The sequence below is a fragment of the Bos javanicus genome, chromosome 12 (genome assembly GCF_032452875.1).
Source record: "Bos javanicus breed banteng chromosome 12, ARS-OSU_banteng_1.0, whole genome shotgun sequence".
NCBI classification, from domain to species: domain Eukaryota; kingdom Metazoa; phylum Chordata; class Mammalia; order Artiodactyla; family Bovidae; genus Bos; species Bos javanicus.
In genome coordinates, this window is record NC_083879.1 from 18957857 (window position 1) to 18981681 (window position 23825).

Sequence of the window (23825 nt, forward strand, 5' to 3'; positions counted from 1 at the left end):
CACGACAGGCCAAATCAATCAAGCAACTTTATTCAAGAAGCCAGCTGACCAAGAAGCTGGGGAGCCATCTTGCCCGAGTCAGAATTCAGGCTTCTCTTTTGCTAAAAGCGTAGGAAGTAAAGACAAACACGTCCGGTTCCAGGTCAGCCTCCAAAGGGGATGTGTTCATTTCTTCCTCCCTGCAGTCATTCAAAGGTGGGCCTGGTCAGGATGGTTCAGCTACCCAAAGGTGTTTTAGCTTAATGCTCATTACCTGGGAGGCAGGGCTCCTTAGAGGTGGGCTATTTACGTTTACAGGAAACATCTCTTTAGTGATTAACCTGTAATAGAATACAAAGGTTCTACTCTGTTACAGCTGGGCGGAGAACCTCCACACTGACCCCTCACTCTGCCTGAGGACCAGGCTGGGTTCCTGTGGCCCAGTCTCCAGGTACCTGTGCAGATGGGAGAGGCTGCAGCCCAAGGGCAGCTCCCGAGTGAGGTGAAGCTGAGTGGCAGGAGCCTGCTCAGTGATGACTCAACCCTACAAGGGCTCCAGGAGCATGGGAGATGGCACTGTAAATATGAGACTAACACAGCATGGTAAATCAGCTACGGTGGTTGTTTAGTCCTGAGTCATGTTCGACTCTTGTGACCCCCTGCACTATAGCCTGCCAGGCTCCTCTGTCCATGGGATTTCCCAGGCAAGAATGCTGAAGCGGGTTGCCATTTCCTTCTCCAGGGGATCGTCCCCGTCCAGAGATCGAACTCAAGAATTTTGCATTGCAGATTTTTTAGTGCTGAACCACCAGGGAAACCCCAAATCAACTATACTTCAACTGAAAAAAAAACTTCTGTTTCCATTTGTCCACAAAAATCTGGTTTATAGAATACGAACTAAAAGATATGTTCTGAGCAGAAGCTGATCACACGAACCATTCCTAAGACTGGTTGTGCTATGGCCTACCAAGCGAGAGGCCCTGGCACAGAGGTCGTGCCTCCGGCCTTGGGAAGCTGACACTCACCCGCTGCGTGACCTAAGGCAGCTTCTCTGTGCCTTGGTCTCCTCATCTATAAAATGGACATACTGAAAGCACCCGCTCAAAAGGCTGTGGTTAAAGACGCAATGAGTTACCATATGCAGGTACTTGAAAATGCGCCCTATTTTTTTTTTCCAGAATATTCCAGCCTATGAGGCTTCCAGCCAGGGGTGAAATGCCTATTAAGGACATCAGCCCTTGGTTCCAGGGAAGCAAGGGGAGATCTGGGTCAGACCTAGGCTCAGTTTTGCCCCCCACCCCCCGCCCCGCCACAACAAGCAGCAAATGTGAAGGTGGATACTTCACATTTGGTAGAGGAGGGTAGCCAAACACCTGCTGCTGCTGCTAAGTGGCTTCAGTCGTGTCCGACTCTATGTGACCCCATAGACGGCAGCCCACCAGGCTCCCCGGTTCCTGGGATTCTCCAGGCAAGAACACTGGAGTGGGTTGCCATTTCCTTCTCCAATGCATGAAAGTGAAAAGTGAAAGGGAAGTTGCTCAGTTGTGTCTGACTCTTCGCGACCCCATGGACTGCAGCCCACCAGGCTCCTCCATCCATGGGATTTTCCAGGCAAGAGTACTGGAGTGGGGTGCCATTGCCTTCTCCGAGCCAGACACCTGGACTACTGAAAATTCTCCCTCTCCTCCAATGCAATACAACGTCATGAGCTGGTGGATGACTTAGAAATACAAAGCAGAAAGAGGGTTTAGTCATTCTTCAGATATCTGGCCCCATTTCTTCCTAAAACATGGAAGGCCAAGCCATCATAATAGGGTTCAGATCTGCCCCAGGGGCCAAGTCATACTTGAGCCAAAACATAATAAAAACCTGTCCATGAATCAAATTCTCCGTATCAGTATTCTATCTCCAACCAGATTATCAAGGAGTGCTTGCTGAACAGCCCCTGTAATCAGAGTACTGTTCTCAACTGCAGGGAATTATAAAGAAAATAGCTGGTGCCCTGTTCTGGAGAGGCTTATTCATGCTCTGAGATTAAGAAATATTTATTGAATTCTCACTTGGTACTGGGCACTAGGGAAAGATGAAATCCTGTCTTCCGGAGCATGTGATGTCGGGAGATGGAGGGGGCCAGATAACAAACAGCTAAGTAGATTCAACAGCAGGTCAGTTGGTCATAAGCTCCATAGAGAAAATACAGCAGGCAAGGGAGGGTCTGAACGGAGGTGTGCAGTACAGACGAGATGGAGTTGGCTTTTGTGAGCCTGATGTGCACACACGCTCTGAGCCCCAGTGGGTCTTTCTCAGAGTTGTCATGTGGCGGAGATGGGTGAGGGAGCCTTTCAGCAGACGTGGGCAGACCACGAGGCTAAGGAGCAGAAAGGACCCAAGGAAAGAGACTTGTGGGGGCTGCAGCCTGTGACAGCCGACAGCTGGTACCTACCAGCTGGTACCTACATGTTCCTGGGAGCATCACAGGAGTCGAAGAAAAAGACCACAGGTTCACGAGCCACAGACCTCTGCCTTCAGGTCAGCAGAGCACCTGGTGACCAAGGGGGACGAGGACCCTGAGCTGGAGTCCAGCAAGTGCCAGTCCCCCAGGAACCAACACAAAGCTAGGCAGCCCCCTCCCTCCTGGTTTCCTAAGGCCCTTTAAGCCACCTGACCTTCGCTTCCCGCCCACCTGGACCGTCTTAGGGAAAGACGAGGCAGAAGGAGGAAGCCATCAGAGAGAAGAGGGCCGAGCACTGCTGAGACGAGCTGTCTAATTCATTCAACCGGACAATGCTTTATGCAGGCTAGATAATTGTTTCTTGCTACCCGAGGGAGTAGGGAGAGTTCAGATCAACTAGAGATGGAGAAATTACATTTCTGCTGCTTAGGCAGAGAGGGAGGGGGAAGGGAGGAAAAGGGCAGACAGTGGATGCAGAAACTCTTTTGAGTTTTGCTGAAAACATGGAAACGATCCAGAAGAGGGAGGAAAATCTGATGATGCGTGTGAGAGAGAACTTCCAGAGTGATTTCTAGGATTTCGAGGAGGTGAATGAAGTGCCGAGGGGCAGAGTTCAGTTCAGGTCATTCATATGTCCAGAGAGTGGAAGCGGGTATGTGTATTGAAAAGCAGAGACATTACTCTGCCAACAAAGGTCTGTACAGTCAAGGCTATGGTCTTCCCAGTGGTCACATACTGTTGTGAGAGCTGAACCATAAAGAAGGCAGAGTGTCAACGAATTGATGCCTTCAAACAGTAATGTTGGAGAACACTCCTGAGAGTCCCTTGGACAGCAAGGAGATCAAACCAGTCAGTCTTAAGGGAAATCAATCCCGAATACTCATTGGAAGGACTGATGCTGAAGCTGAAGCTCAAGTATTTTGGTCACCTGATGTGAACAGCTGACTCACTGGAAAAGTCCCTGATACTGGGAAAGATTGAGGGCAGAAGGAGAAGAGGGCATTAGAGGATGAGACGGCCGGATGGCATCACCGATGCATTGGAAGAGAACTTGGGCAAACTTTGGGAGATAGTGAGGGACAGGGAGGCCTGGCGTGCTGCAGTCCATGGGGTCTCAAAGAGGCAGACTGGGTGACTGAACAACAACATCCACTCATTCATCTGTCTGGGGATTGGGGGGATGGTGGCTGTGGTGATGGGAGCATGTAGTTCTATTCCAACTGTTTATATTCTTCCCAGGAATTAAAGTACGAGGTCACCACCTGAGCGTGAGGATGGGAAGGAAGTCTTGAGGATCAAGAAGAGAGGAGGATGTACAGAGTGGTCTGGAGGGTGGGAAAAGCAAATGAAATAGGCTAAGGATGAGGATGGTGGGAGAAGACTAAGCCCCCAGCTAAAGGGTGTGAATTTCAAGACATGCAACTCTACTCAAGATACTTGGAAGCCTGCACAAAGTAAGCAGAGGGTTCAGCTTCACCAGGGTTACTCTGGCCAAGGAGACCAGAAAGAAAAGAACACAGGCATTGAGAGTGTTTTCCTGGAAGCCATTAATATTGCTCTTGGAGTTTAAATTCGTTACAGTCGGTAAGTGTGGAGTTGAGGCTCATGAGGGACAGGGTGGAGGAGAGGCTGAATGGAGGTCCCACTGAGCTCCTGCAGTTGGAGGACTGCAGAAGTTATCAGAGAAAGTGAGCTAGAAAGACAGGGGGTGGAGGTCAGAATCTGGGGTGGCTGAAACTGAGATGAAGGCAGGCCCCAAGGTCCTGGGAATGATAAGGCGTAAGGGATGTGTTCACAGGGGCCACTGCCTGAGGCCAGGTGGAGGACAAGACGACGGATAGAAAGGAGAGGCAGAGGAATTGTGTAGGGGTGTGTATTTTATTAATATCAGGAGCTCTTGAGAAAATGAAGGTCTGGCACCAAAATTCTCAAGAATGAGGATGAATGAGGGGAGGGGCTGGAGAGGGCACAGTGTGAGGAGGTTAGATTTAAAGATAGGCTTTAGGACAAGGAGGACAGTGATGATGAGGGCGGTGACTGGTACCCCTCCTCTGAAGGGCTGAGCGGAGCAGGGGGAGCCAGGCTAGAGCAAAGCCTGCTTTCAGTTCCAGGAAGAGGAAGGGAACTCGGGAAAAGAAGTTGAGGATTTAAACCACGGTAGGATGGATGGAAAAAATCGCTAGACGGTGTCCATCCACAAAGAACTCAGTTCCAATGACTTGAAAATTAAATGGAAAGCACAGCACCGGACACATTCTGAGCTCTCAGCGTCAGCTACTGTCATCAAGACCACAATGAATGGACTCATGACTGTTTTCAGTCTTTCCCCCAGGATTTTAGTTCTTCCTGTGTGACTGTCGCTCAGTGGGGTCCGACTCTTTGCAACCCCATAGACTGCAGCCCGCCAGGCTCCTCTGTCCATGGAATTCCCCAGGCAAGAATACTGGAGTGGGTTGTCATTCCCTTCTGCAGGGGATCTTTCGGACCCAGGGATCAAACCCAGGGGTCCCGCATTGCAGGCGGATTCTTAACCGTCTAAGCCACCAGGGAAGCCCCTTAAAATGACCAGACATAGTCATGTCCATAGATTTCAGTCATAAGAGATCGTTCAAATTACTTGGTCAACTCCATCACCATTTGAAAATTTACAGACGAGGAGAACTGGCTGTTGCCCCTTAGGCTGGGGCTGTCCTGAGATGACTCGGCTGTCGAGCCACTACCAGAACCCAGGAGGGGCTCTAGATTCTCCCTCCCGCTATTAGTCCTGAGGCTCCCTCCCGAGCTGTCAAGACGCAGCCACCAGCCGAGGTCCCTCAGAAGGTCCCTCTCAGAACCCAACCCCCCAAAAAGCGCCCGCACTCCGCTGGGTGCAGTAACCTACATGGTTGGGGGCTCAGAAATCGCTTTCCCGCGTCGGGGCAGGCGTCGTCCGGGGTGGCCGCCTCCCGCGTTCAGTTGGGGAGGGAAGAGCCTGGAACACGACGGGCCGGGGAGAGGGAGCGCCCGCGGGGCCGGGGCGGGCCGGGCGGCGGCCGGGGGCGGGGACTGCGCGCCACCCGCTCTGCAGCCCTCAAAGCGGACCCCGCGGAGTCGCGTTCCGGCGCGCGGTGCAGCGGAGCTCGAGCCGTTCCGGCGGCGGGAGCTCAGCGCGCACTTCGCGCCCCGGCCGCCGAAGGAAGCGCTTTCGCAGCGGGGCCAGGCGCTAGGCACCCGGCCCTGCCCCGGGGACACCCCGCGCGTCCGTGCGTACGCCCCGCGCGCCGCGCCCATGGGCAGCCCCGGGAACCGCAGCCACGCTTCGCGGGGCTCCGGGGAGCCGCCGTGGGCCGCCCTGCTGCCGTGCGACGAGCGCCGCTGCTCGCCCTTCCCCCTGGGGGCGCTGGTGCCCGTGACCGCCGTGTGCCTGGGGCTGTTCGCCGTCGGGGTGAGCGGCAACGTGGTGACGGTGCTGCTGATCGGGCGCTACCGGGACATGCGGACCACCACCAACTTATACCTGGGCAGCATGGCCGTGTCCGACCTGCTCATCCTGCTCGGGCTTCCCTTCGACTTGTACCGCCTGTGGCGCTCGCGGCCCTGGGTGTTTGGGCAGCTTCTCTGCCGCCTCTCACTCTACGTGGGCGAGGGCTGCACCTATGCCACGCTGCTGCACATGACGGCGCTCGCCGTGGAGCGCTACCTGGCCGTCTGCCGCCCGCTCCGGGCGCGCGTCCTGGTCACCCGGCGCCGCGTCCGCGCGCTCATCGCCGCGCTCTGGGCCGTGGCGCTGCTCTCCGCCGGGCCCTTCTTCTTTCTGGTGGGCGTCGAGCAGGACGCCGGCCACGATGCGGTCCGGGACCTAAACGGCACTGCGCGGCCGTCCCCCTTGCCGCCGCTGCCGCCGCCCTTCCTGGGGTCCTCTCTGGCTTCCTCGCGATCCCCGCCGTCGGGGCCCGAAGCAGACGCCGCCGCGCTGTTCAGCCGGGAGTGCCGGCCGAGCCCGGCGCAGCTGGGCGCGCTGCGCGTCATGCTGTGGGTCACCACCGCCTACTTCTTCCTGCCCTTCCTATGCCTCAGCGTCCTCTACGGGCTCATCGGGCGCGAGCTGTGGAGGAGCCGCGGGCAGCTGCGAGGCCCGGCCACCTCCGGCCGGGAGAAGGGCCACCGGCAGACGGTCCGAGTCCTGCGTAAGTGGCGCCGCCTCTGCTCCAAACACCCCAACCGCTCGGTGCCCCTTCCCTGGATCTCCCAGCCCTCGGCGCCCCTTCTGGCCACGCTTCCTTTTGTGGTTCGACCCCAGCCTCCACCTGCTTGTCCCTCCAGTCTCCGTAGAAAACCATCTCCCGTCTTCTAGGAGCTCTGTGTCACCCAGGGAGCCCTGTGACGATGGGATAGCCAGGTCTGGTAAATAACTATTATTTTCCAAAGCTTCTGTGAGCAGAGAGCTAGACTGATCCAAGATGAATGATTGCAGGCTCTTAAGCCCACTGCCTGTGTCCTTTAGATGCCACAAATGTGGAATTATTCACAGAACCCTGGAGAAGACGGGATACCTCACGTTAAGATAAAGTTTCTTTACTAAATGTTATGTTATTCTGAAGACTAAAGTGAATCGTGCCCGTATCAAAAAAAAAAAAAAAAAAAAAGATCGTGCAGACATTGCATACTTCTTTTCAACGGAAAATAGAGAACATGTTTCTGAAATAGGTTTGTGGAAAGAAACGATTTCTACTTGTTAGTAGAAATCACTCTAGTTTATGTCCGGCCTTGCTAGTGCATGTATGAGGCGAATATTCAGTTGTTGTTGGTTGTTCTTGAATATTCAATTACAAAGCAAACATCGATGCTGTCTGTAACCTGGTAGTTTTTCTGGGGTGGGGATCTGGCTAGGCAAGAGTTTTATTTATTTCGCTGTTAATTACTGCTTTAGTGGGAACTCTTGTTTTCGGATGCTTTAGCTAATTCTGGTGCCTGTGTTTTGTTTTGCAGTGGTGGTGGTTCTGGCGTTTATAGTGTGCTGGTTGCCTTTCCACGTTGGCAGAATCATTTACATAAATACCAAAGATTCCCAGATGATGTACTTCTCTCAGTACTTTAACATCGTTGCTCTGCAACTTTTCTATCTGAGCGCCTCCATCAACCCCATCCTCTACAACCTCATTTCCAAGAAGTATAGAGCAGCTGCCTGGAAACTGCTGCTGGCCAGACGGTCCAGACAGAGAGGTTTCTGCAGAAGCAGGGAGGCTGAAGGGAGCCCCGCCGGAGACAGGGCTGGCTGCACGGAGAACAGCGCCAACGTGCAGACGTCAGCAACCAGCACTGCCAAACCCGACGCCCTGTCCCATGGCTCTGGGACTTAAGGGAAAACAGGTCTGTAGGGAGAAAAGAATCGGGAGGGAGGAACGGACGCTGTTAGGGAGAACTGGAAAGAGTAGCTGACATTTTGCAATATAAGGAAATCAACCCTAAATACTCATTAGAAAGACTGATGTTGAAGCTGACGCTCCAATACTTTGGCCACCTGATGGGAAGAGCCGACTCACTGTTAAAGATCCTGATGCTGGGAAAGATTGGGGAAAGGAGGAGACGGGGGCCACAGAGGATGAGATGGTTGGATGGCATCATTTGCTCAGTGGACATGAGTTTGAGCAAGCTCCAGGAGATGGTAAAGGACAGGAAGCCTGGCATGCTGCAGTCCATGGGGCTGCAAAGAGTTGGACACAACGTAGCAACTAAACAACAAGAAAGAATGGTTGTTTGTCAGCAACTTAGCATGAATTTTTTTTTTTTTTTAAGCAAAGGTATGGGATGTATCTGTACCAATCTCTCTGGCTTTCTTTTCATGTACCTCCTTGGGGAAGTTCATTTCATCCTCCTAAAATCCCACATCACACATATGTGCTCTGGGGAGGTTTTCTAAGTCCTCACTCTCCTATTCTCGGGATATGACACTCATTTTCCAGTTAACAAGTAATCCAGACAGACGCTGCCATAAAAACTGTCACCTGTAAAGTCAGAGGTGTATTTTGTTTTAGATATATGTGTTATGTGTTGTTTTTGTTTTATGTTTAGATAAATGTGATGGTGCATCTACAAGGAATCCAGGATAATGAGGGTTTGATTCAAGAAATTACTTAATGTTTACATATGGCAGCAAAAATGTTTAGAAACAAGTGAAAGGAATTCTGGGTAGAAGAGTCAAGTGATCAGGGGTCTCACCTCTCTCAGGCTCGGAGAAAATCATTTACTGTAGGCACAGTACCCTCTGTTCAGAACCTAGTCACTGAAGCCTGAGGGCAGGGAGCTGCAGCAGGACTTGGCTTCCACAGAGACTGCTGATCACATTGATTAGAGCTTTAATATGCCTTATTGGCCTTGGCTTGGTGGGATAAGTAATGATGGATTCAAGTCTCAGGTCTGAGTCTGATCTCTTAAGAGCCTTACCCACTCCCACCCTGAGAAGCTACACTTACAGAAAAACATAAGTCAAGGGAAAGATAGGGGGCGACAGAGGATGAGATGGTTGGATGGCTTCACAGACTCAACGGGCAGGAGTTTGAGCAAGCTCCAGGAGACAGTGAAGGACAGGGGAGCCTGGTGTGCTGCAGTCCACGGGGTCGCAAAGAGTCGGACTCGACTGGGTGACTGAACAACAACAATGGATGCAGTCAGGGTGAGACTGTACTGGATATTCTGGCCAACAACTGTGTAACGTTTTTTACAGTTTGAAACATAAACCTGTTTTTAGAGGGCTGCTGCTGCCTCTGGGAACTCCAAAGGGCCTCAGCCACTGCCAGGGTCTTGTGAATGGTGGCCCCTGGAGGTAGGCAGGATACAACTAGCTCAGCTGTGAGCTACAAATGGTGACTCCATAAACCAGGGTCTGCTCCACATGCTGACCAGGTCCTTTTTCATGCTTTTTCATGTGATTAGCTATATACGTGATGCCTTCAAGTCCCCTTGAAGCATCCTAATGCCCTGGCCCTGCCCTCATGCAGCAGTGAGGAAGCCTCCTGTCTACATTGGGCTTCATCCAACTAGTGGAGGAGGCATACTGGTCACTTGGGGCAGCAGTCCCTAAACTGTGTTCTGCGGATTTTCAGAGAGCATTTGAAAAAAGGATTCTGTGGTCAGCTATGATAGAAAAACACTGCATGCTGTACCCACCTCCCCAAGAGTCACACATCACAAAAGTTCATGTCGGAGGCTCTGAGTTATTGCTGGGGACACTGCTTGGGGGAGCTCACCGTGCTCTCGGTGCAGCCTTGTGCCTCTGCCCCTCGTTTGTTTGGTGGCACTAAGTGGACACGTGCTGGAGCTGCAACCACACAGTCTTTCTTCTCATGGGAGTTCCTCTCTGGGGCGGTCAGAAGTGGCTTCTTCCCTGTGGAAAATTTACAGTATAATGCTTTTATGTTTTTATTTATAATGTTTTATTTATGGTATAAAGTTTAGAAGCAAAGAGCTCTCCTTTGAGCTTTCTTGTTCAGATTCTAGAAAAGAGGGATCTGCATCACACTTTCCTGTGACAGACGTGTGTTTCCAGGTGTCACAAGGAGCATCACCCTTCCTTAGCACTGGGTCCCTGAGATGGAGTCTCTGAACTCCATCACTCCTGTGGATGGCTGGGCACCTGCTTTCAAAATGCCCACCTCATCCCTTGGCAGACTGTGAGATAAGTGCAGTCTGACACGTTTATTGGAATGTGAATAGAATAATCAGTGTATCATGTGTAGTAAGGCCAACTGTTATGTTGTGAAAATTTTTTTGCAATTATATATCGGTTGGTATCTTTCATGGTTCATAAAATGTATTCTCATTGTGGGTCATAGTCAAAAATATTTGAAAAGTTGTTCTAAGGTCTAAAATTGTTCTGTGTTTAGTCATGTCTACAGAGAAGGCACTGACACCCCACTCTAGTACTCTTGCCTGGAAAATCCCATGGATGGAGGAGGGCTGCTGTCCACAGGGTTGCTAAGAGTCAGACATGACTGAGCGACTTCACTTTCACTTTTCACTTTCATGCATTGGAGAGGGAAATGGCAACCCACTCCAGTGTTCTTGCCTGGAGAATCCCAGGGACAGGGGAGCCTGGTGGGCTGCTATCTATGGGGTCGCAGAGTCGGACACGACTGAAGCAACTTAGCAGCAGCAGCAGTCATGTCTAACCTTTTGCAACCTCATGGATTGTAGCCCATCAAATCCTCTGTCCATGGGATTTTCCAGGCAAGAATCCTGGAGTGGGTTGCTATCTCCTTCTTCAGGGGGATCTTCCTGACCCAGAGATCAAACCCATGTCCCCTGCATTGGCAGGTGGATTCTTTACTACTAGCACCACCTGGGAACCCCCAAAGTGTTCTCTAGCACAGCAGAAAGTGTCCTCTTGAGTTGACCACTAGCTGTAAAAGGGAGAGGCATCATGGGAAGACATGAGGAGTGGCCTCACAGGTCTCAAGTCAAGGGTCACTGGAGAGCGATGGGTGGCTGTGATTTCAGTCCTGGGCCTCCCTCTACCCTGCAGATGGTGTCCTGGATGCCCTGACTGGGAACTCTCGCTGACCCCAGAAAGAGCTCTCTTTGAGCCCCCCAGCTTTTTTCAAGTGAGGCACCAACCTTGGGGAAGGGTTTGTGTTTCATTAATTGACTCCACAAATACTCACTGAGCAAAGTATATGACAAAATACTCTAGAAACATTAGTTCATGTTATGGGGTTGAAATCATCTCGACTTTTGAATGGCCTTTTTGGCCTTGAAATTTATGACTGTATCATCTACAGTCATACATCTGAAACACAGATTCAGCTCACAGGCCAATAAAAGCACTGACATCAGAAAGGCCTGCAGAATTTCAGGTGATTTAAAAGAAAAAAAAGGTGGTTCTGTACAGATTCTGCTTTGGTAGGTCTGAAGTAGGGCCCAAGGTTCTGCATTCCTAATAAGCTCCTAAATGATGCTGATGTTGCTGGTCCAAGGGCCTTAGCTTCCTTGCCTGTAAAATGGAGATGATGAAAATCTGCATCATAGATGTTGTATTAAATGAAGTGATGAGCATTTATATCTTTCTCCCACCCCTCAAGCTGAGTCTGCTTGATCAAGGTACTCAATGTCTCAGTTCCTATCAGTAGGGATAAAAATAAAAATACATACTTCATACGGTTGTTGGAAGGAGTGAATGAATGTGTAAAAGGGACTGGGCTTCCCAATTGGCTCAGTGGTAAAGAACCTGCCTGCCAACGAAGTAGACGTGGGTTCAATCTCTGGATCAGGAAGATCCCCTGGAGAAGGAAATGGCAACCGATTCCCAGTATCCTTGCCTGGGAAATCCATGGACAGAGGAGCCTGGCGGGCTACAGTCCATGGGGTCGCAAAAGAGTTGGACATGACTGAGCGACTGAGCACTGAACACATGCAAAGTGGCTAGAACAGTCTGGAACGTAGAAAACGCTCTGTACTGTAAGATACCATTATTATTACCACTGTCATTGTTATACAGTTGATTCAAGTAGCTATTCCCCCAGCATTAGTTCCCTGTTCCCTGCCTTACCTGTCCTCTCCTTCCTACCCCTCCCTCCAGTCCTTGGACTTCTAACATGAATCATCAGAGAACCTCTTCAGCTGCTGATTCAGAAACGCCCAAACCCAGTCCAGACGGTGCTGCACACATGGGGACCCTCACGAAGCATGGTCGTGGACATCACAGGGGGCGGGCCTGCCAGTCCTTCCCACCTCGTGAGGCACGCCTGCCGGTCCTGTCCACCTCGAGAGGCACAGACGTCCTCAGGGTCCCTGGACAGTCTTACTTTGTAGCACATTGATCTACGTGGCACCAAGTTTACTTTTCTGAGGACACCAGTAGGGACAACATATGGAAAACTTGAGAAGTGATTTCCCTCTGGCAGCTCTGCCCTCCATAACAAAGCAAATGTGCCATGAAGGGCGTCTGGACTTTGTTTTGGCTTCTCTTTGCTTCTTTGAGGTTGAAGTGCTGCCAGGAATTGCCTTCCAAGAACTCTTTAGGAAACCTCAATTTCTGGATTCAGGGTGGTGCTTATGGTTACATCCTTGCCTAAAATGACCACATGAGGGCCGATCCTCTGTACAAGGGCACACTGGCCAGCAAGGGTCCCTGTCAGTCCTGCGGTGACCTTATCTCCAGGCGTGCAGGAGGCATGGTCCTTGGTCATGGTATGCCTTCCACATACCAGAGCAAGACCGAGGGTGAGGTAGGTTTTCTTCTACAAGCCAGGTATTCAGTCTCTGCCAAACTTCACCAGTACCAACAAATCCAGCACAGACACCTCAGCATGTTTTATTGTAAGAGGATTCTATCCAAATACACACACTGCTGGGACCAATGTTCCCAATCAACAGGACCTAGAATAAAAGGAAGAGATCCGGGTTATCTACAAAGAATAAGTAAATGAAACACAAAGCGGGGAAGGATACTCATTAGTGATGTTGAGCACCTATTCTTTACAGGCACCGCACTACCTGGGATCATTGAGTTTTTAAGAAAATTTGTGATAAACATAATAACCCTCCCTCCCTTCCTCCATCCCCTCCATCTGTCTCTCCCTCCTTCTCTCCCCATTCTCTGAATAAGTTGGTCAAAAAGTCATTTGCCAGGACTTCCCTGGCGGCCCAGTGGTTAAGACTCCGCCCTTCCAATGCAGGGGGTGTGGTTTGATCCCTGGTCGGGAAGCTAAGATCCCACTTGCCACAACTAATATTTTGTATGTGTAACTGAAGATCCCGCATGCCACAACTAAGACCCGGCACAGCCAAAGAAATATATAAATATTTTACAAATAAGTAAAACTTACATGGAAGATTAAAGGGTCAAGATTAACCAAGATACTCGTGAAGAAAATAAGGTGGCTTTTTTTTGGGGGGGTGGGGGGAGTTAAGGGGCAGAGGTATAATAAACCAATAATATACAATATAGAACCCAGAAACACGTATATATGGAAACTTGATACATGTCAGAGGTGACACTGCAGATCAGTAAGGAGATAATGCTGGGCTAACTGATTATCCAAGTGGAAAAGAAAGTGGATCCCGACCTAACATCATACACTGAACTAAATTCTAGATGAATGATGATATAAACATGAAAGGAAAAACTTATGGTTTTTAGAGGAAATATAAAAGTTACTGTTAAAAAACTGAGATATAATTGACAGACAAATAAAAGATATCTTTATAAATGTATAAAAATGCTTTTTGAAAAGATATAAAACCCACCTAAGAAAATTATTCATATATTTGGCACATTAAAATAAAGAACTATGCACTGAAAAAATAATTGAGTGAAAAAGCAAGTGACAAATGGGGAGAAGATATTTACCATACACATTCCCACCCAAGAATGAGTATCGAGGATGTATAAAGAATGCTTACAAATGAATACGAAATAACTACCAAATAGAAAAATGGTTAACAGGGATTTCATAGAGAGGACACATGTATGGCCAGTGCACCTAAGTAGAAATCAGGGAAAATCATAACCACAGGATATCATTTTATGCCAACCAGATTGGTAAACATTAAAAGTTTGACAATACCCCAAAATTAGTGGGGATACAGAGCTATGTAAATTGGTCCAATCTCTCCGGAAAACTTTTCAGCAGTATCTGGAAAACTTGACAACTCAAGAATAATTCTACTCCTAAGTGTAGTCTCTAAAGAAGTGCATCCATATGAACATAAGAAAATATACACAAAGAAGTTTAAAGCAGCATTGCTTGCAATAGCAAAAAGCTGGAGATAGAGCAAACGTCTCTTGACTCAAATATGGATAAATAAATTGTGGTATATACCTACAATGAAATACTATACAACAGTGACAATCAATGAACCACCGTCATATCCATCAACACTGAAAATTCTCTTCGGTCTTTTACAAAACAATGTACTTTCATAACGCTGGCTTTTGCTTTCATAGTCTTGGAGCGGGTTTTGTGCCTATTTTTTAAGTATTTCAAATTATGATAACAGCTTAGGTTGGTGACGGAAAATGGGCTGAGTCACTGGGGGGAGGGAGGAGCTTCATTCTGAGTCATGCCTAGGACACATAAAACAATACAACTAAATTGCACTGAGCACAAATCCACAATGTCTGATAATTCTCAGATTTTCCAAGGGCCACTTCCTCCATCAATTTCCTGAGGACAGTTCTACCCTCAATGTCTTCATGTGTTTAAGAAGCAGCAGAATGTTCTTGTGGCGGTCCCTGGTACTAAGTTGCCCCAGACTGGCCAATCTTAGAGGATAACCACCTGGGACCGCCCAGCTCCCACCTCATTCGCCTCTCAAACTCTCTGAGACCCTGACCACTAACTGTATAGGGGCTAGTTTCCATCTTAATGGCTCAGGCAGTTAAGAATCTGCCTGTAATGCAGGAGACCTGGGTTCGATCGCTCGGTCGGGAAGATCTCCTGGAGGAGGAAGTGGCAACCCACTCCAGTATTCCTGCCTGGAGAATCCCGCGGACAGAGCAACCTGGCGGGCTACAGTCCATGGGGTCGCAAAGAGTGGGAGACGGCTGAGTGATTAACACTGACTTCCACTTCAATTCTCCTTCACTCTCGGGCCTACCCTCATGTATGCGAAACCCTCATCGCCTTCGCCGAGTGTGCGCAACTTGGGACTTCGAGCCAAGACATCCTCAAGCGACCAAACTTCATTCAGCAAGCCCTAAAAACTCAAACACGAGCGTCAAATGATTCACGGCCCCGTGTCCCTTCTACTCGCCGGGTTGCCGAGGGAGGAATAGCCCCTAAGCCACGGCTGCCGCGCCTCGCCGTGACGTCACACAGGGCGCCCGGAAATGCCAGCCGAACCCGTGCGTCATCTGACCGCGCCGAGATAGCCGTCACCGTCCTGTCTGTTGCTGGGAGGAGGCGAGAGGTGGGGTTGTTGGGGCAAAGATCATGCAGGACTGTGAGAGGTTTCCTGGGCAGCAGAGGCCGCTAGGCTGGGGATGAGAGAAGCGGGGCAGATGCAAAATCTGGAGAGCGCGGGGGCCGGACGGTCAGTCAGCACCCAGACGGGCAGTATGACCGGTGAGTGCCCGGAATCCTGCTCCCGCCGTCAGCCTCTCGCTTGGCTCTGCGCGTCTCCTGCCGTTTCACTCCAGGTTTCCTGCTTGCTCTTCTGCGTTTCTGCTCCTGGGTGTCCCATCCCTGCCCGGGGCGCGTCACCCCCTCCGTCACCGGGATCTCCTGGCCCGGCTGCACTGGCTTCTGAAGTTGAGGTCACTCCTCACTCCCCTTTACTTTTTCCTCCCAGGACCTGGAGCTGGGATTTCTGGGGATCGGCGAGCCTGAAAATTCCCTAAACCGTGTTTTGTTTTGTTTTGTTTTTAAAATTTGATTCCAAAATTAACCGCACGCAGCGCTTTCCTGTATTTCAGCTCCCTTACCTTTTAAGGTCACCGTATTTTTAGTTCTATGTTCTAATCCCTGCCCTTGTTGCAGCGCCTCATCACAGTTCAGAGTAAAGGTTGCTCCACCGTGATGTCTGATGCAAGGATGTTTCATAACTTTTATTTATATATATATATATATATATATATATATAAATATAAATATAAATATAAAATTCCCATAGCTACGTGCATCACTTGTACTTTTTTTTTTTTTCTGCTGGGTTGAAAGAGGGCCCAACTTCGGAAGGTACTGAGGCTGAAACTTTCTGATAAGAAAGTGCTTTGATTCTTTTGCACACGAATCCTTTTTCTCTGCTGCTACTGCTGCTAAGTTGCTTCAGTCGTGTCCGACTTTGTGCAACCCCATAGACGGTAGCCCACCAGGCTCCCCCGTCCCTGGGATTCTCCTGGCGAGAACACTGGAGTGAGTTGCCATTTCCTTCTCCAATGCAGGAAAGTGAAAAGCGAAAGTGAAGTCGCTCAGTCGTGTCCGACCCTTAGCGACCCCATGGACTGCAGCCTACCAGGCTCCTCCGTCCAGGGGATTTTCCAGGCAAGAGTACTGGAGTGGGGTGCCATTGCCTTTTTCTCTGCCTCTTGCTAAAACAGCGAAGCCCAGGCTGCAGCACCCAGGTGGCAGTGAGCTTAGTTCTTATTTTCATCATCAGTAAAAGTTTTAAGTGTTTGCCCTCTATTTTTGTAGGTGAAATACCAAGGCTTTCTAAAGTCAACCTTTTCACTCTGCTCAGTCTCTGGATGGAACTCTTCCCAGCAGTGAAAACCCAAAGACAGAAATCTCAGGTATAATTTTTTTCATAGATGGTTTTTCAACCTGTAGACAAGCGGTGGTCTGAAATCTGATTTTATTGCTCTAGTTTCCTTCACACTTAAAAACAAACTCACCAAGCCTTCAAATTGCAAAACACTCTCATGGTTTAGTGTGATGCTTGTAGTTCATAGCTGTGATGGTTTCGCTTTCCAGACTAAAAATAGAATATTAACAGTTACCCTCTCAAACTGCCATCTGTGTTTTCTTTGGTCAGCTGGCTGTCAAGGTCTTTGGCCCACGTTTTAATCAGGTTGTCTGTTTTCTTATTGTTGAGTTTTAAGAGTTCTTTGTATATTTTGGAGAGCAGTCTTTTATCAGATGTGTCTATTATAAATATTTTCTCCTAGTCTGCGACTTGTCTTCTCATTCTCTTGAGACATTGTCTTTTGCAGAGCGGTTTTTAATTTTAATGAAGTCCAACTTACCATTGATTTCTTTCAGGCATCATGCCTTTGGTGTTGTATTTAAAAAGTCATTGCCATACTCAAAATGATCTAGGTTTTCTCCTATGTTTATTTTCTAGGAGTGTTATAGTTTTGGTCTGTGACTCATTTTAAGTTAATTTTTGTGAAGAGTGTAAGGTCTGTGTGTAGATAGGGAATTTTTATGATAAAATGATAGTTCTCGGAGTGGTTTTCTCCCAATACCTATGTGAAATGTTTTATAAATAAAACATTATTTAAGATGTTGTGCATTTTTATTTCCTATTTTTCAACCACTTACTATTATTGGCTTTGAGAAAGTTCTTCATTTTCTTCATGGATTTTGAACTCCTTTATTCTTCCTAGTTGTTAATAGCTTAGTATTATTTTATAAAAATAGAAGATTGCCAAGCTGTTGGTTTTTTTGGTTTTGGGGTTTTTTTGCTGATGAAATTTGTCTTAAAAAGACAGAAGCAAATGTTTAAGATTTAAGCCTTTTAAAGTGCGTTTAAAAGCTGGACTTTACGTTGCCGTGTTATTCAGCTGTGAGAAGGAAGGACGTCCTCCTATTTGCAGCACAGTAAATGGACCTTGAGCACATTATACAAAATGAGGAAGTCAGACAGAAAGACAAGTCCTGTACGGCCAGGCTCGGAGACAGTAGAATGGTGGCTACTGGGGGCTGAGGGGACAGGAGAGATGTTGTTTAAGGGTACGGGCTTATGAGTAGTAAATACGCCCTGGAGATCTAGTGCACAGTCGCAGGGAATGCAGAAAACAATACTATTTTATAATCATCAAACATTCTAAGAGACTAGGACTTAATTATTCCAAGTACTAGAAAGAAGTGAATAGTTGTGTAACATGATTGAGGTGCTAGTTATTGCTATAATGGCAGTCATATTATAATATACAAATTTATCCAATTAATGCACACCTTAATTTTCTACAATGTTATATGTCAAATGTATTTCAGTTAAACATTAATTAAAAGTGGGGCTTTTTACAAATTGAGTAATAATTTTGAAGAACCTTTTTTAATATAAAGATTTGGTATCATTTTAATTCATTCATACACACCACACCACACACACACACACACACACACACACCCCAAAATATATCTTGTTCTTTTTCATCAGACAGGCACATTAATTTATATAAATAATTCCACTATTAATTGCACGATGTTCACAAAGTTGATAAGATCTTTTTCCTATTAAGAAAAATGTTCTCTAAGCTAAAGTAATAAAGTCGTTTCACTTATTAAATTCTTTATCTTGCTTTTGCTATAGATAGTAAGCCACAGAAACTCTAAGATGCAATTTCATATGTACTTGTATTGGAAACACTGCTGTTGACACTCTAAAAATCTTTGTCTTTTTAAAAATAAAATATTTTTATGTGTTACAAAAATAATACATGTTTATTATTTACAAAATAGAAGGGAAAATATGCCTCATAATTGCACCACTTGGAGACTACTAACATTTTTGTGCTGTTTCACAATACTTTTGCTCTATTTCCTTTATTACTTGGATATCATTTAATTCTGGATGCTGCCCTTTTGACTTAACAATATTGAAAATGCTCATGTTATAATACTGTTATAAGCACTGGAGTGGCGACTTAGTCTGATGCTTTCAGAGTAGCCAGTGGTTCAGCGATTTCTCCCGCCCTCACCCCTATCTTTGCCAACCATCATCCTATTCTCTGTGTCTCTGAAAACTTGGGGATTTTTGTTTGTTTCTTTTGTGATCCCATATAAGAGAGGTCTTATGGTCTTTGTCTTTCTCTGTCTGACTCACTTCAGTTAGCATATTGCCCTTGAGATCCCTTTATGTTGTAGATGGCAAGATTCCATTCTGTTCTATGGCTAAATAATATTCCATTGTGTGTATTGAATACTCACACAATGTTTCTTCTCCATTCATCTGTTGATGGACGCTGAGGTTGTCTTCATATTTGGGCTATTGTAAGTAAATAATGCTGCAGTGAACACGGGAGTGTATATATCTCTTCAAGTTAGTGTTTTCATCTTCTCTCGATAAATACCCAGAAGTGAAATTGCTGGTTCATGTTATAGTTCTATTTTTAATTTTTAGAAGAAGCGCCATACTATTTTCCATAGTGCCTGAACCAATTTACACTCTCAGCAATGGTGGATGAGAGTTCCCTTTTCCCACACCCTCCCTAACACTTGTCAATTCTAGCTTCTTTGACGACAGCCATTCTAACAGGTGTGAGGTGATATCTCATTGTGGTTTTGATTTGCACTTCTCTGATAATTAACGATGTAGAGTATCTTTTTGTTTACCTGTTGACCATCTGTATATCTTTGGAAAAATGTCTATTCAGCTTCTGCCCATTTTTAATTGGATTTGTTGATTTTTTTTTTTTTTTGCTGTTGAGTTGTGTGAGTTATTTATATATTTTGAATATTAGCCTTTTGTCAGATATGTGATTTGCAAATATTTTCTCCAACTCAACAGGCTTTTTAGTTTGTTGTATTTCCAGTTGTTTATTTTTGCTTTTGCTCTTTTGCTTTTGGTGTCAGATTCAAAAAATTACCAAAACCTATGTCAAGAAGCTTACCACCTGTTTTCTTCTAGGTTTTTATCATTTTATTGTCATCTTAATGATTGCATAACAATCCATTCTATCAGTGTAACATGTCTATTTCCTTATTATTGGACATTTAAATTATAATTTTTGCCAACCTTAGGGAATTATTAACTACAACCATTTCTGAATATAACTGTTATCTGAGTTTTCTGTGTTGTCAAATATTTACACTGTATGAATGTGTCTTGAGGTTTGTTCAGCAAAGTATACATAGTATAAAGAGTAAGAATTTTTAGTTATCCAGTCTAAAACTAGATAAATGAGTGGGACTTCGGAGGAAAAAAATAAAAAAACACCATAAGTACTTAAAACTTTTAGAATAATACACAATGGAGTATTACTCAGCCATTAAAAAGAATACATCTGAATCAGTTCTAATGAGGTGGATGAAGCTGGAGCCTATTATACAGAGTGAAGTAAGCCAGAAAGAAAAACACCAATACAGTATACTAACACATATATATGGAATTTAGAAAGATGGCAACAATGACCCTGTATGTGAGACAGCAAAAGAGACACAGATGTAAAGAACAGTCTTTTGGACTCTGTGGGAGAGGGCGAGGGTGGGATGATTTGGGAGAATGGCATTGAAACATGTATATTACCATATGTGAAACAGATTGCCAGTCCAGGTTCGATGCATGAGACAGGGTGCTCAGGGCTGGTGCACTGGGATGACCCAGAGGGATGGGCTGGGGAGGGAGGTGAGGGGGGTTCAGGATGGGGGACACATGTACACCCGGGGCAGATTCATGTCAATGTATGGCAAAAACCACCACAGTATTATAAAGTAATTAGCCTCCAATTAAATAAATTTGAAAAAAAAAATTTGGAATAGAAATAGAATACTATTGAACATGGCTGTCATTTAAAAATAGTTCTCTCTCCTACTGGTTCATAGTTTTAAATTTTAGTTAAGTAAGACCTATCTAAAATTTCCCGAATATTACTTCATTAAGACTTTAGAATAACTGCATTGTTCCCTCATGTTTCTGTATACATCATGTATTGTCTTTCTGTCCCAGCTCTTCCCATGGTGTCCTCTGGGACCTTATCTTTATGCTGAAAGACCTCACATACCTTTCCAGGACAGAAGTAATGTAGCATAATGATGAAGACAATGGATTAGGGGCTCGGATCCCTGCTTACCCATTTATTAGCTCTGTGACCATGGTTGAGATATTTTATCTCTATCCACAGTTTCTTCATCTGGAAAATGAGAATAATCATAGCTACTTTGTAAAAGCTGGGAAAATTAAAGAAGGTGATTTAGGACCAGATACATGGTAACTGTTAGGTATTATTATTATCGTCGTACGTACAGTCAGCATTACCACTACCACCCCCCACACCTCCATCATTTCATTACCAACATCACTGCTTCCTCCACTTCCTGTTCTTTACATAGGAAATATTGAATTAATCACATTTTATGTACTAATCCTTCCCCCGCCCCTTAATCTGCTTTTAATTAGGAAAAGGAGGAAGGAAAGCATGGACCCTTAGGAGACAATGAAGAGATGGCCAGAGTATCTGCTGACAAAAAACAGGTGCATTTTTATGATTTAAAAAAAAGACATGTTCATAATAACAAAGCAAAAGGGATGATACAAAGTAGAATAAAAGTTTCTTTTATATTCAAGTTCCCCATTCCCATTTCCAGGAGAGTTTTTGTGTATCTTTCTAAAAATCATACATTTACAAGACTATGTATGTTTCTCCAAAGGCTGGGGGTGGGGAGGTGAGACCAGATAGGATTATATAATCTATAATCTGTTCCTATATCTTGCTCTTTTTTTTTTTTTTTTAACATTTTCAAATTTCACTCTCGTCACCTTCCCATGTGAGTTCATATAGAATGTGTTGAGAAACACTCTTCCATATTCTCTCAAACTCCAACACATCCTGCTGGTCTTGGCAAGAATGCAAGGCCCTCGCTCGCTTTGCCCAGGCCATTTCTCAGGAGTTGAGTTTGCAGCAGGTGACCTTGAGGGTTGAAGTAATGTCTCTCTCTGGGACATAGAACAGGTTTGCACTATTCTCAATAAAACACAGCAGAATTCCCGAGCGCAGTATTCCTGTCCTGTGACGCAGCTAGCTCACTCTGTGTCTAGAAATCCATACAGGCCTGTCCTCATGACCCCTTGTGGGCAAGGGGACCGTTGCAGACATGAGGCTCGCCCTGCTTGCTGTACATGAACCATAGTCATCATTTCTGACATAGGATGTCTTCTGCTAGCATCTATGGAACAGCACCAGGCCAACTTACTAGCTTATAAGTAGAGTAACATCAAAGCCCAGACCTGACCAGATGAGCCTCATTCTTTTTAATATGCCTGGTATTTCCTTGCCATCTTAATCTTTTGGGTTTTCCAGAGAGACTCTGTGATTCATCGGGTGTGGAGTAGAGACAAAACATTCACATTTTGAAAAAAGTTACCTTGTTGTACATTTGTGTTGTTCAAAAAAGTTACCTTGATGTACATTCCTGGAGACTTCTGGTTATTTCTGAGAGTGAGTCTTGAAAATGCCCAACAAGAATATAGAAATTATTTGTTTTAGAATATGTAGATGTTTTTAATTATAAGAAAGGAAAAAGGAAAAAAGTAGTGAACGTATACAAAACAGACTGTCCTCTTTCACTTCTGTTTTACTGTAAAACTCTGTGATTAGGTTTACATAGACGACTTGTCAAGATGTTAGAGAAGTGAAGCAAAATCAGGATCCAGAACAGTGACTCACTGCAAAGATTTAGTTCTGGGAGTCGGAGTAAGCAGAAGTCCCAGAATGGAATGCAACAGAGGCCTTTATTGGCTTTAAATTTGGGATGGAAGAATCCTGGTCTCAAACTTGAGGTTTTGGCCCTGGCTAAAAACAAAATGGGAAGAAAAAAAGATATTTTCGAAAGTAAAAAGTACTCTCAACAAAAAAGTGATAAATGTGGCCTAAAAGATTGTTCCAATAAAAAAATTAAGTGATGAGTAATGCTTCATTTTTTAAGAATGATTTTTAGATATTCCACTGAGTCTCATTTTCCACTGTTACAGAAATTTATACTCATAACTGAAACCGAAACTTGGCTCTTTTAGTTTGGTCTCGTCTTGAAAGTGAGTTCAAACGTGTCCTCTTGGGAATAACTTTAGAGTAAAATCTTTTGAAAGGGAATAGGGAATAATGGACACTGTGTTCTCAGCCCAAGTCCCCCTCATATTGTGAAATCCCTTATGAACCCAAGGATTAGTTTTATGTCCCTTCCTTCAGAATCTTTTGCTGTGAAAACAGCTATTTTGTGGCACACGCAGAACTGATTTTTAACCTTAATGTGTTTTATCTGATGTAATATTGTTACAGTTGCCTTTTTGATTAGTATCTGTATAAGTTAGGTCACCTTAGGTTTAAAGGAACCACTCTTTAGCCCTCCAGCCCATGCCCAGCTTTTGGGACTGAAAAATAAAAGTCAGCCCAGCCCTTACTGTGGGCGGGAGACCGCTGAGACGGCTGTGGCTGACTGCTCTCGCTTTGAGTTCTCTCTCCTTTCTAACACCCGAGGTTATGTCTTCCTTTCCTTGAGCTTGAATATATGTTTTTAAACATTTTAAAAATTATAAATAACCTATATTTTTGTGGAAGGTGAATCCTAACCACGTTAGTCTAGACTGCCATAGTCTTAAAAATTAGTAGAATCATTTGTTAGAAAGAAGTTGAGAATTATCTTATTTTAGTCAGCATTTAAAATATTTTAGGGACTGCCCTCATGGTCCAGTGGTTAAGACACTGTGCTCCCAATGCAGAGGGCACAGGTTCAGCCGCCGGTCAGGGAACTAAAATCCCACATGCCGAAGCCAAATAAGTAAATAAATAAGAATAAAAAGTAAAATATGATAAGTTAAAAATTTTTTAGTTAGTAGATGTAAACTTTTATCTATATAGAATGGATAAACAGCAAGGTCCTATTAATTGGCATAGAAAACTATATTCAGTATCCTATTGTAAACCATAATGGAAAAGAGTGTATATAAAAAAATGAATGTATATATGTATAACTGAATCACTTTGCTTTACAGCAGTAACTAATACAGCATTGTAAATCAACTATATTTCAATTAAAAA

General features: G+C 45.6%; 2 protein-coding genes and 1 long non-coding RNA gene across 4 annotated transcripts in view; 2 read left to right on the forward strand and 1 right to left on the reverse strand.

Annotated features, from left to right (window-relative positions):
* Positions 1–5609: 5609 nt before the first annotated feature.
* Positions 5610–8414, forward strand: MLNR (motilin receptor). Its single transcript, XM_061434631.1, has 2 exons — positions 5610–6597; positions 7400–8414. Exons 1-2 carry the CDS (start codon positions 5700–5702, stop codon positions 7768–7770), a joined length of 1269 nt encoding a protein of 422 aa, XP_061290615.1. The 5' UTR covers positions 5610–5699; the 3' UTR covers positions 7771–8414.
* A 14-nt stretch (positions 8415–8428) lies between these two features.
* LOC133258238 (uncharacterized) lies at positions 8429–15095 on the reverse strand. The gene is made up of 3 exons (XR_009739880.1): positions 15008–15095; positions 12613–12784; positions 8429–9794 (listed from the first exon to the last, which is right to left on the reverse strand). It is a non-coding gene; the product is annotated as an uncharacterized LOC133258238 (long non-coding RNA).
* Positions 15096–15270: 175 nt separating this feature from the next.
* Positions 15271–23825, forward strand: part of CDADC1 (cytidine and dCMP deaminase domain containing 1) — a 30794-nt gene continuing 22239 nt past the window's right edge. The window contains exons 1-3 of one of the 2 annotated variants that reach the window (XM_061434629.1): positions 15271–15474; positions 16543–16640; positions 21191–21265. In XM_061434629.1, coding sequence (XP_061290613.1) covers positions 15393–15474; positions 16543–16640; positions 21191–21265 — 255 coding nt within the window. In that variant the 5' untranslated portion in view covers positions 15271–15392. The remainder of the gene's footprint in view (positions 15475–16542; positions 16641–21190; positions 21266–23825) is intronic. The other variant, XM_061434630.1, reaches the window with a different exon arrangement.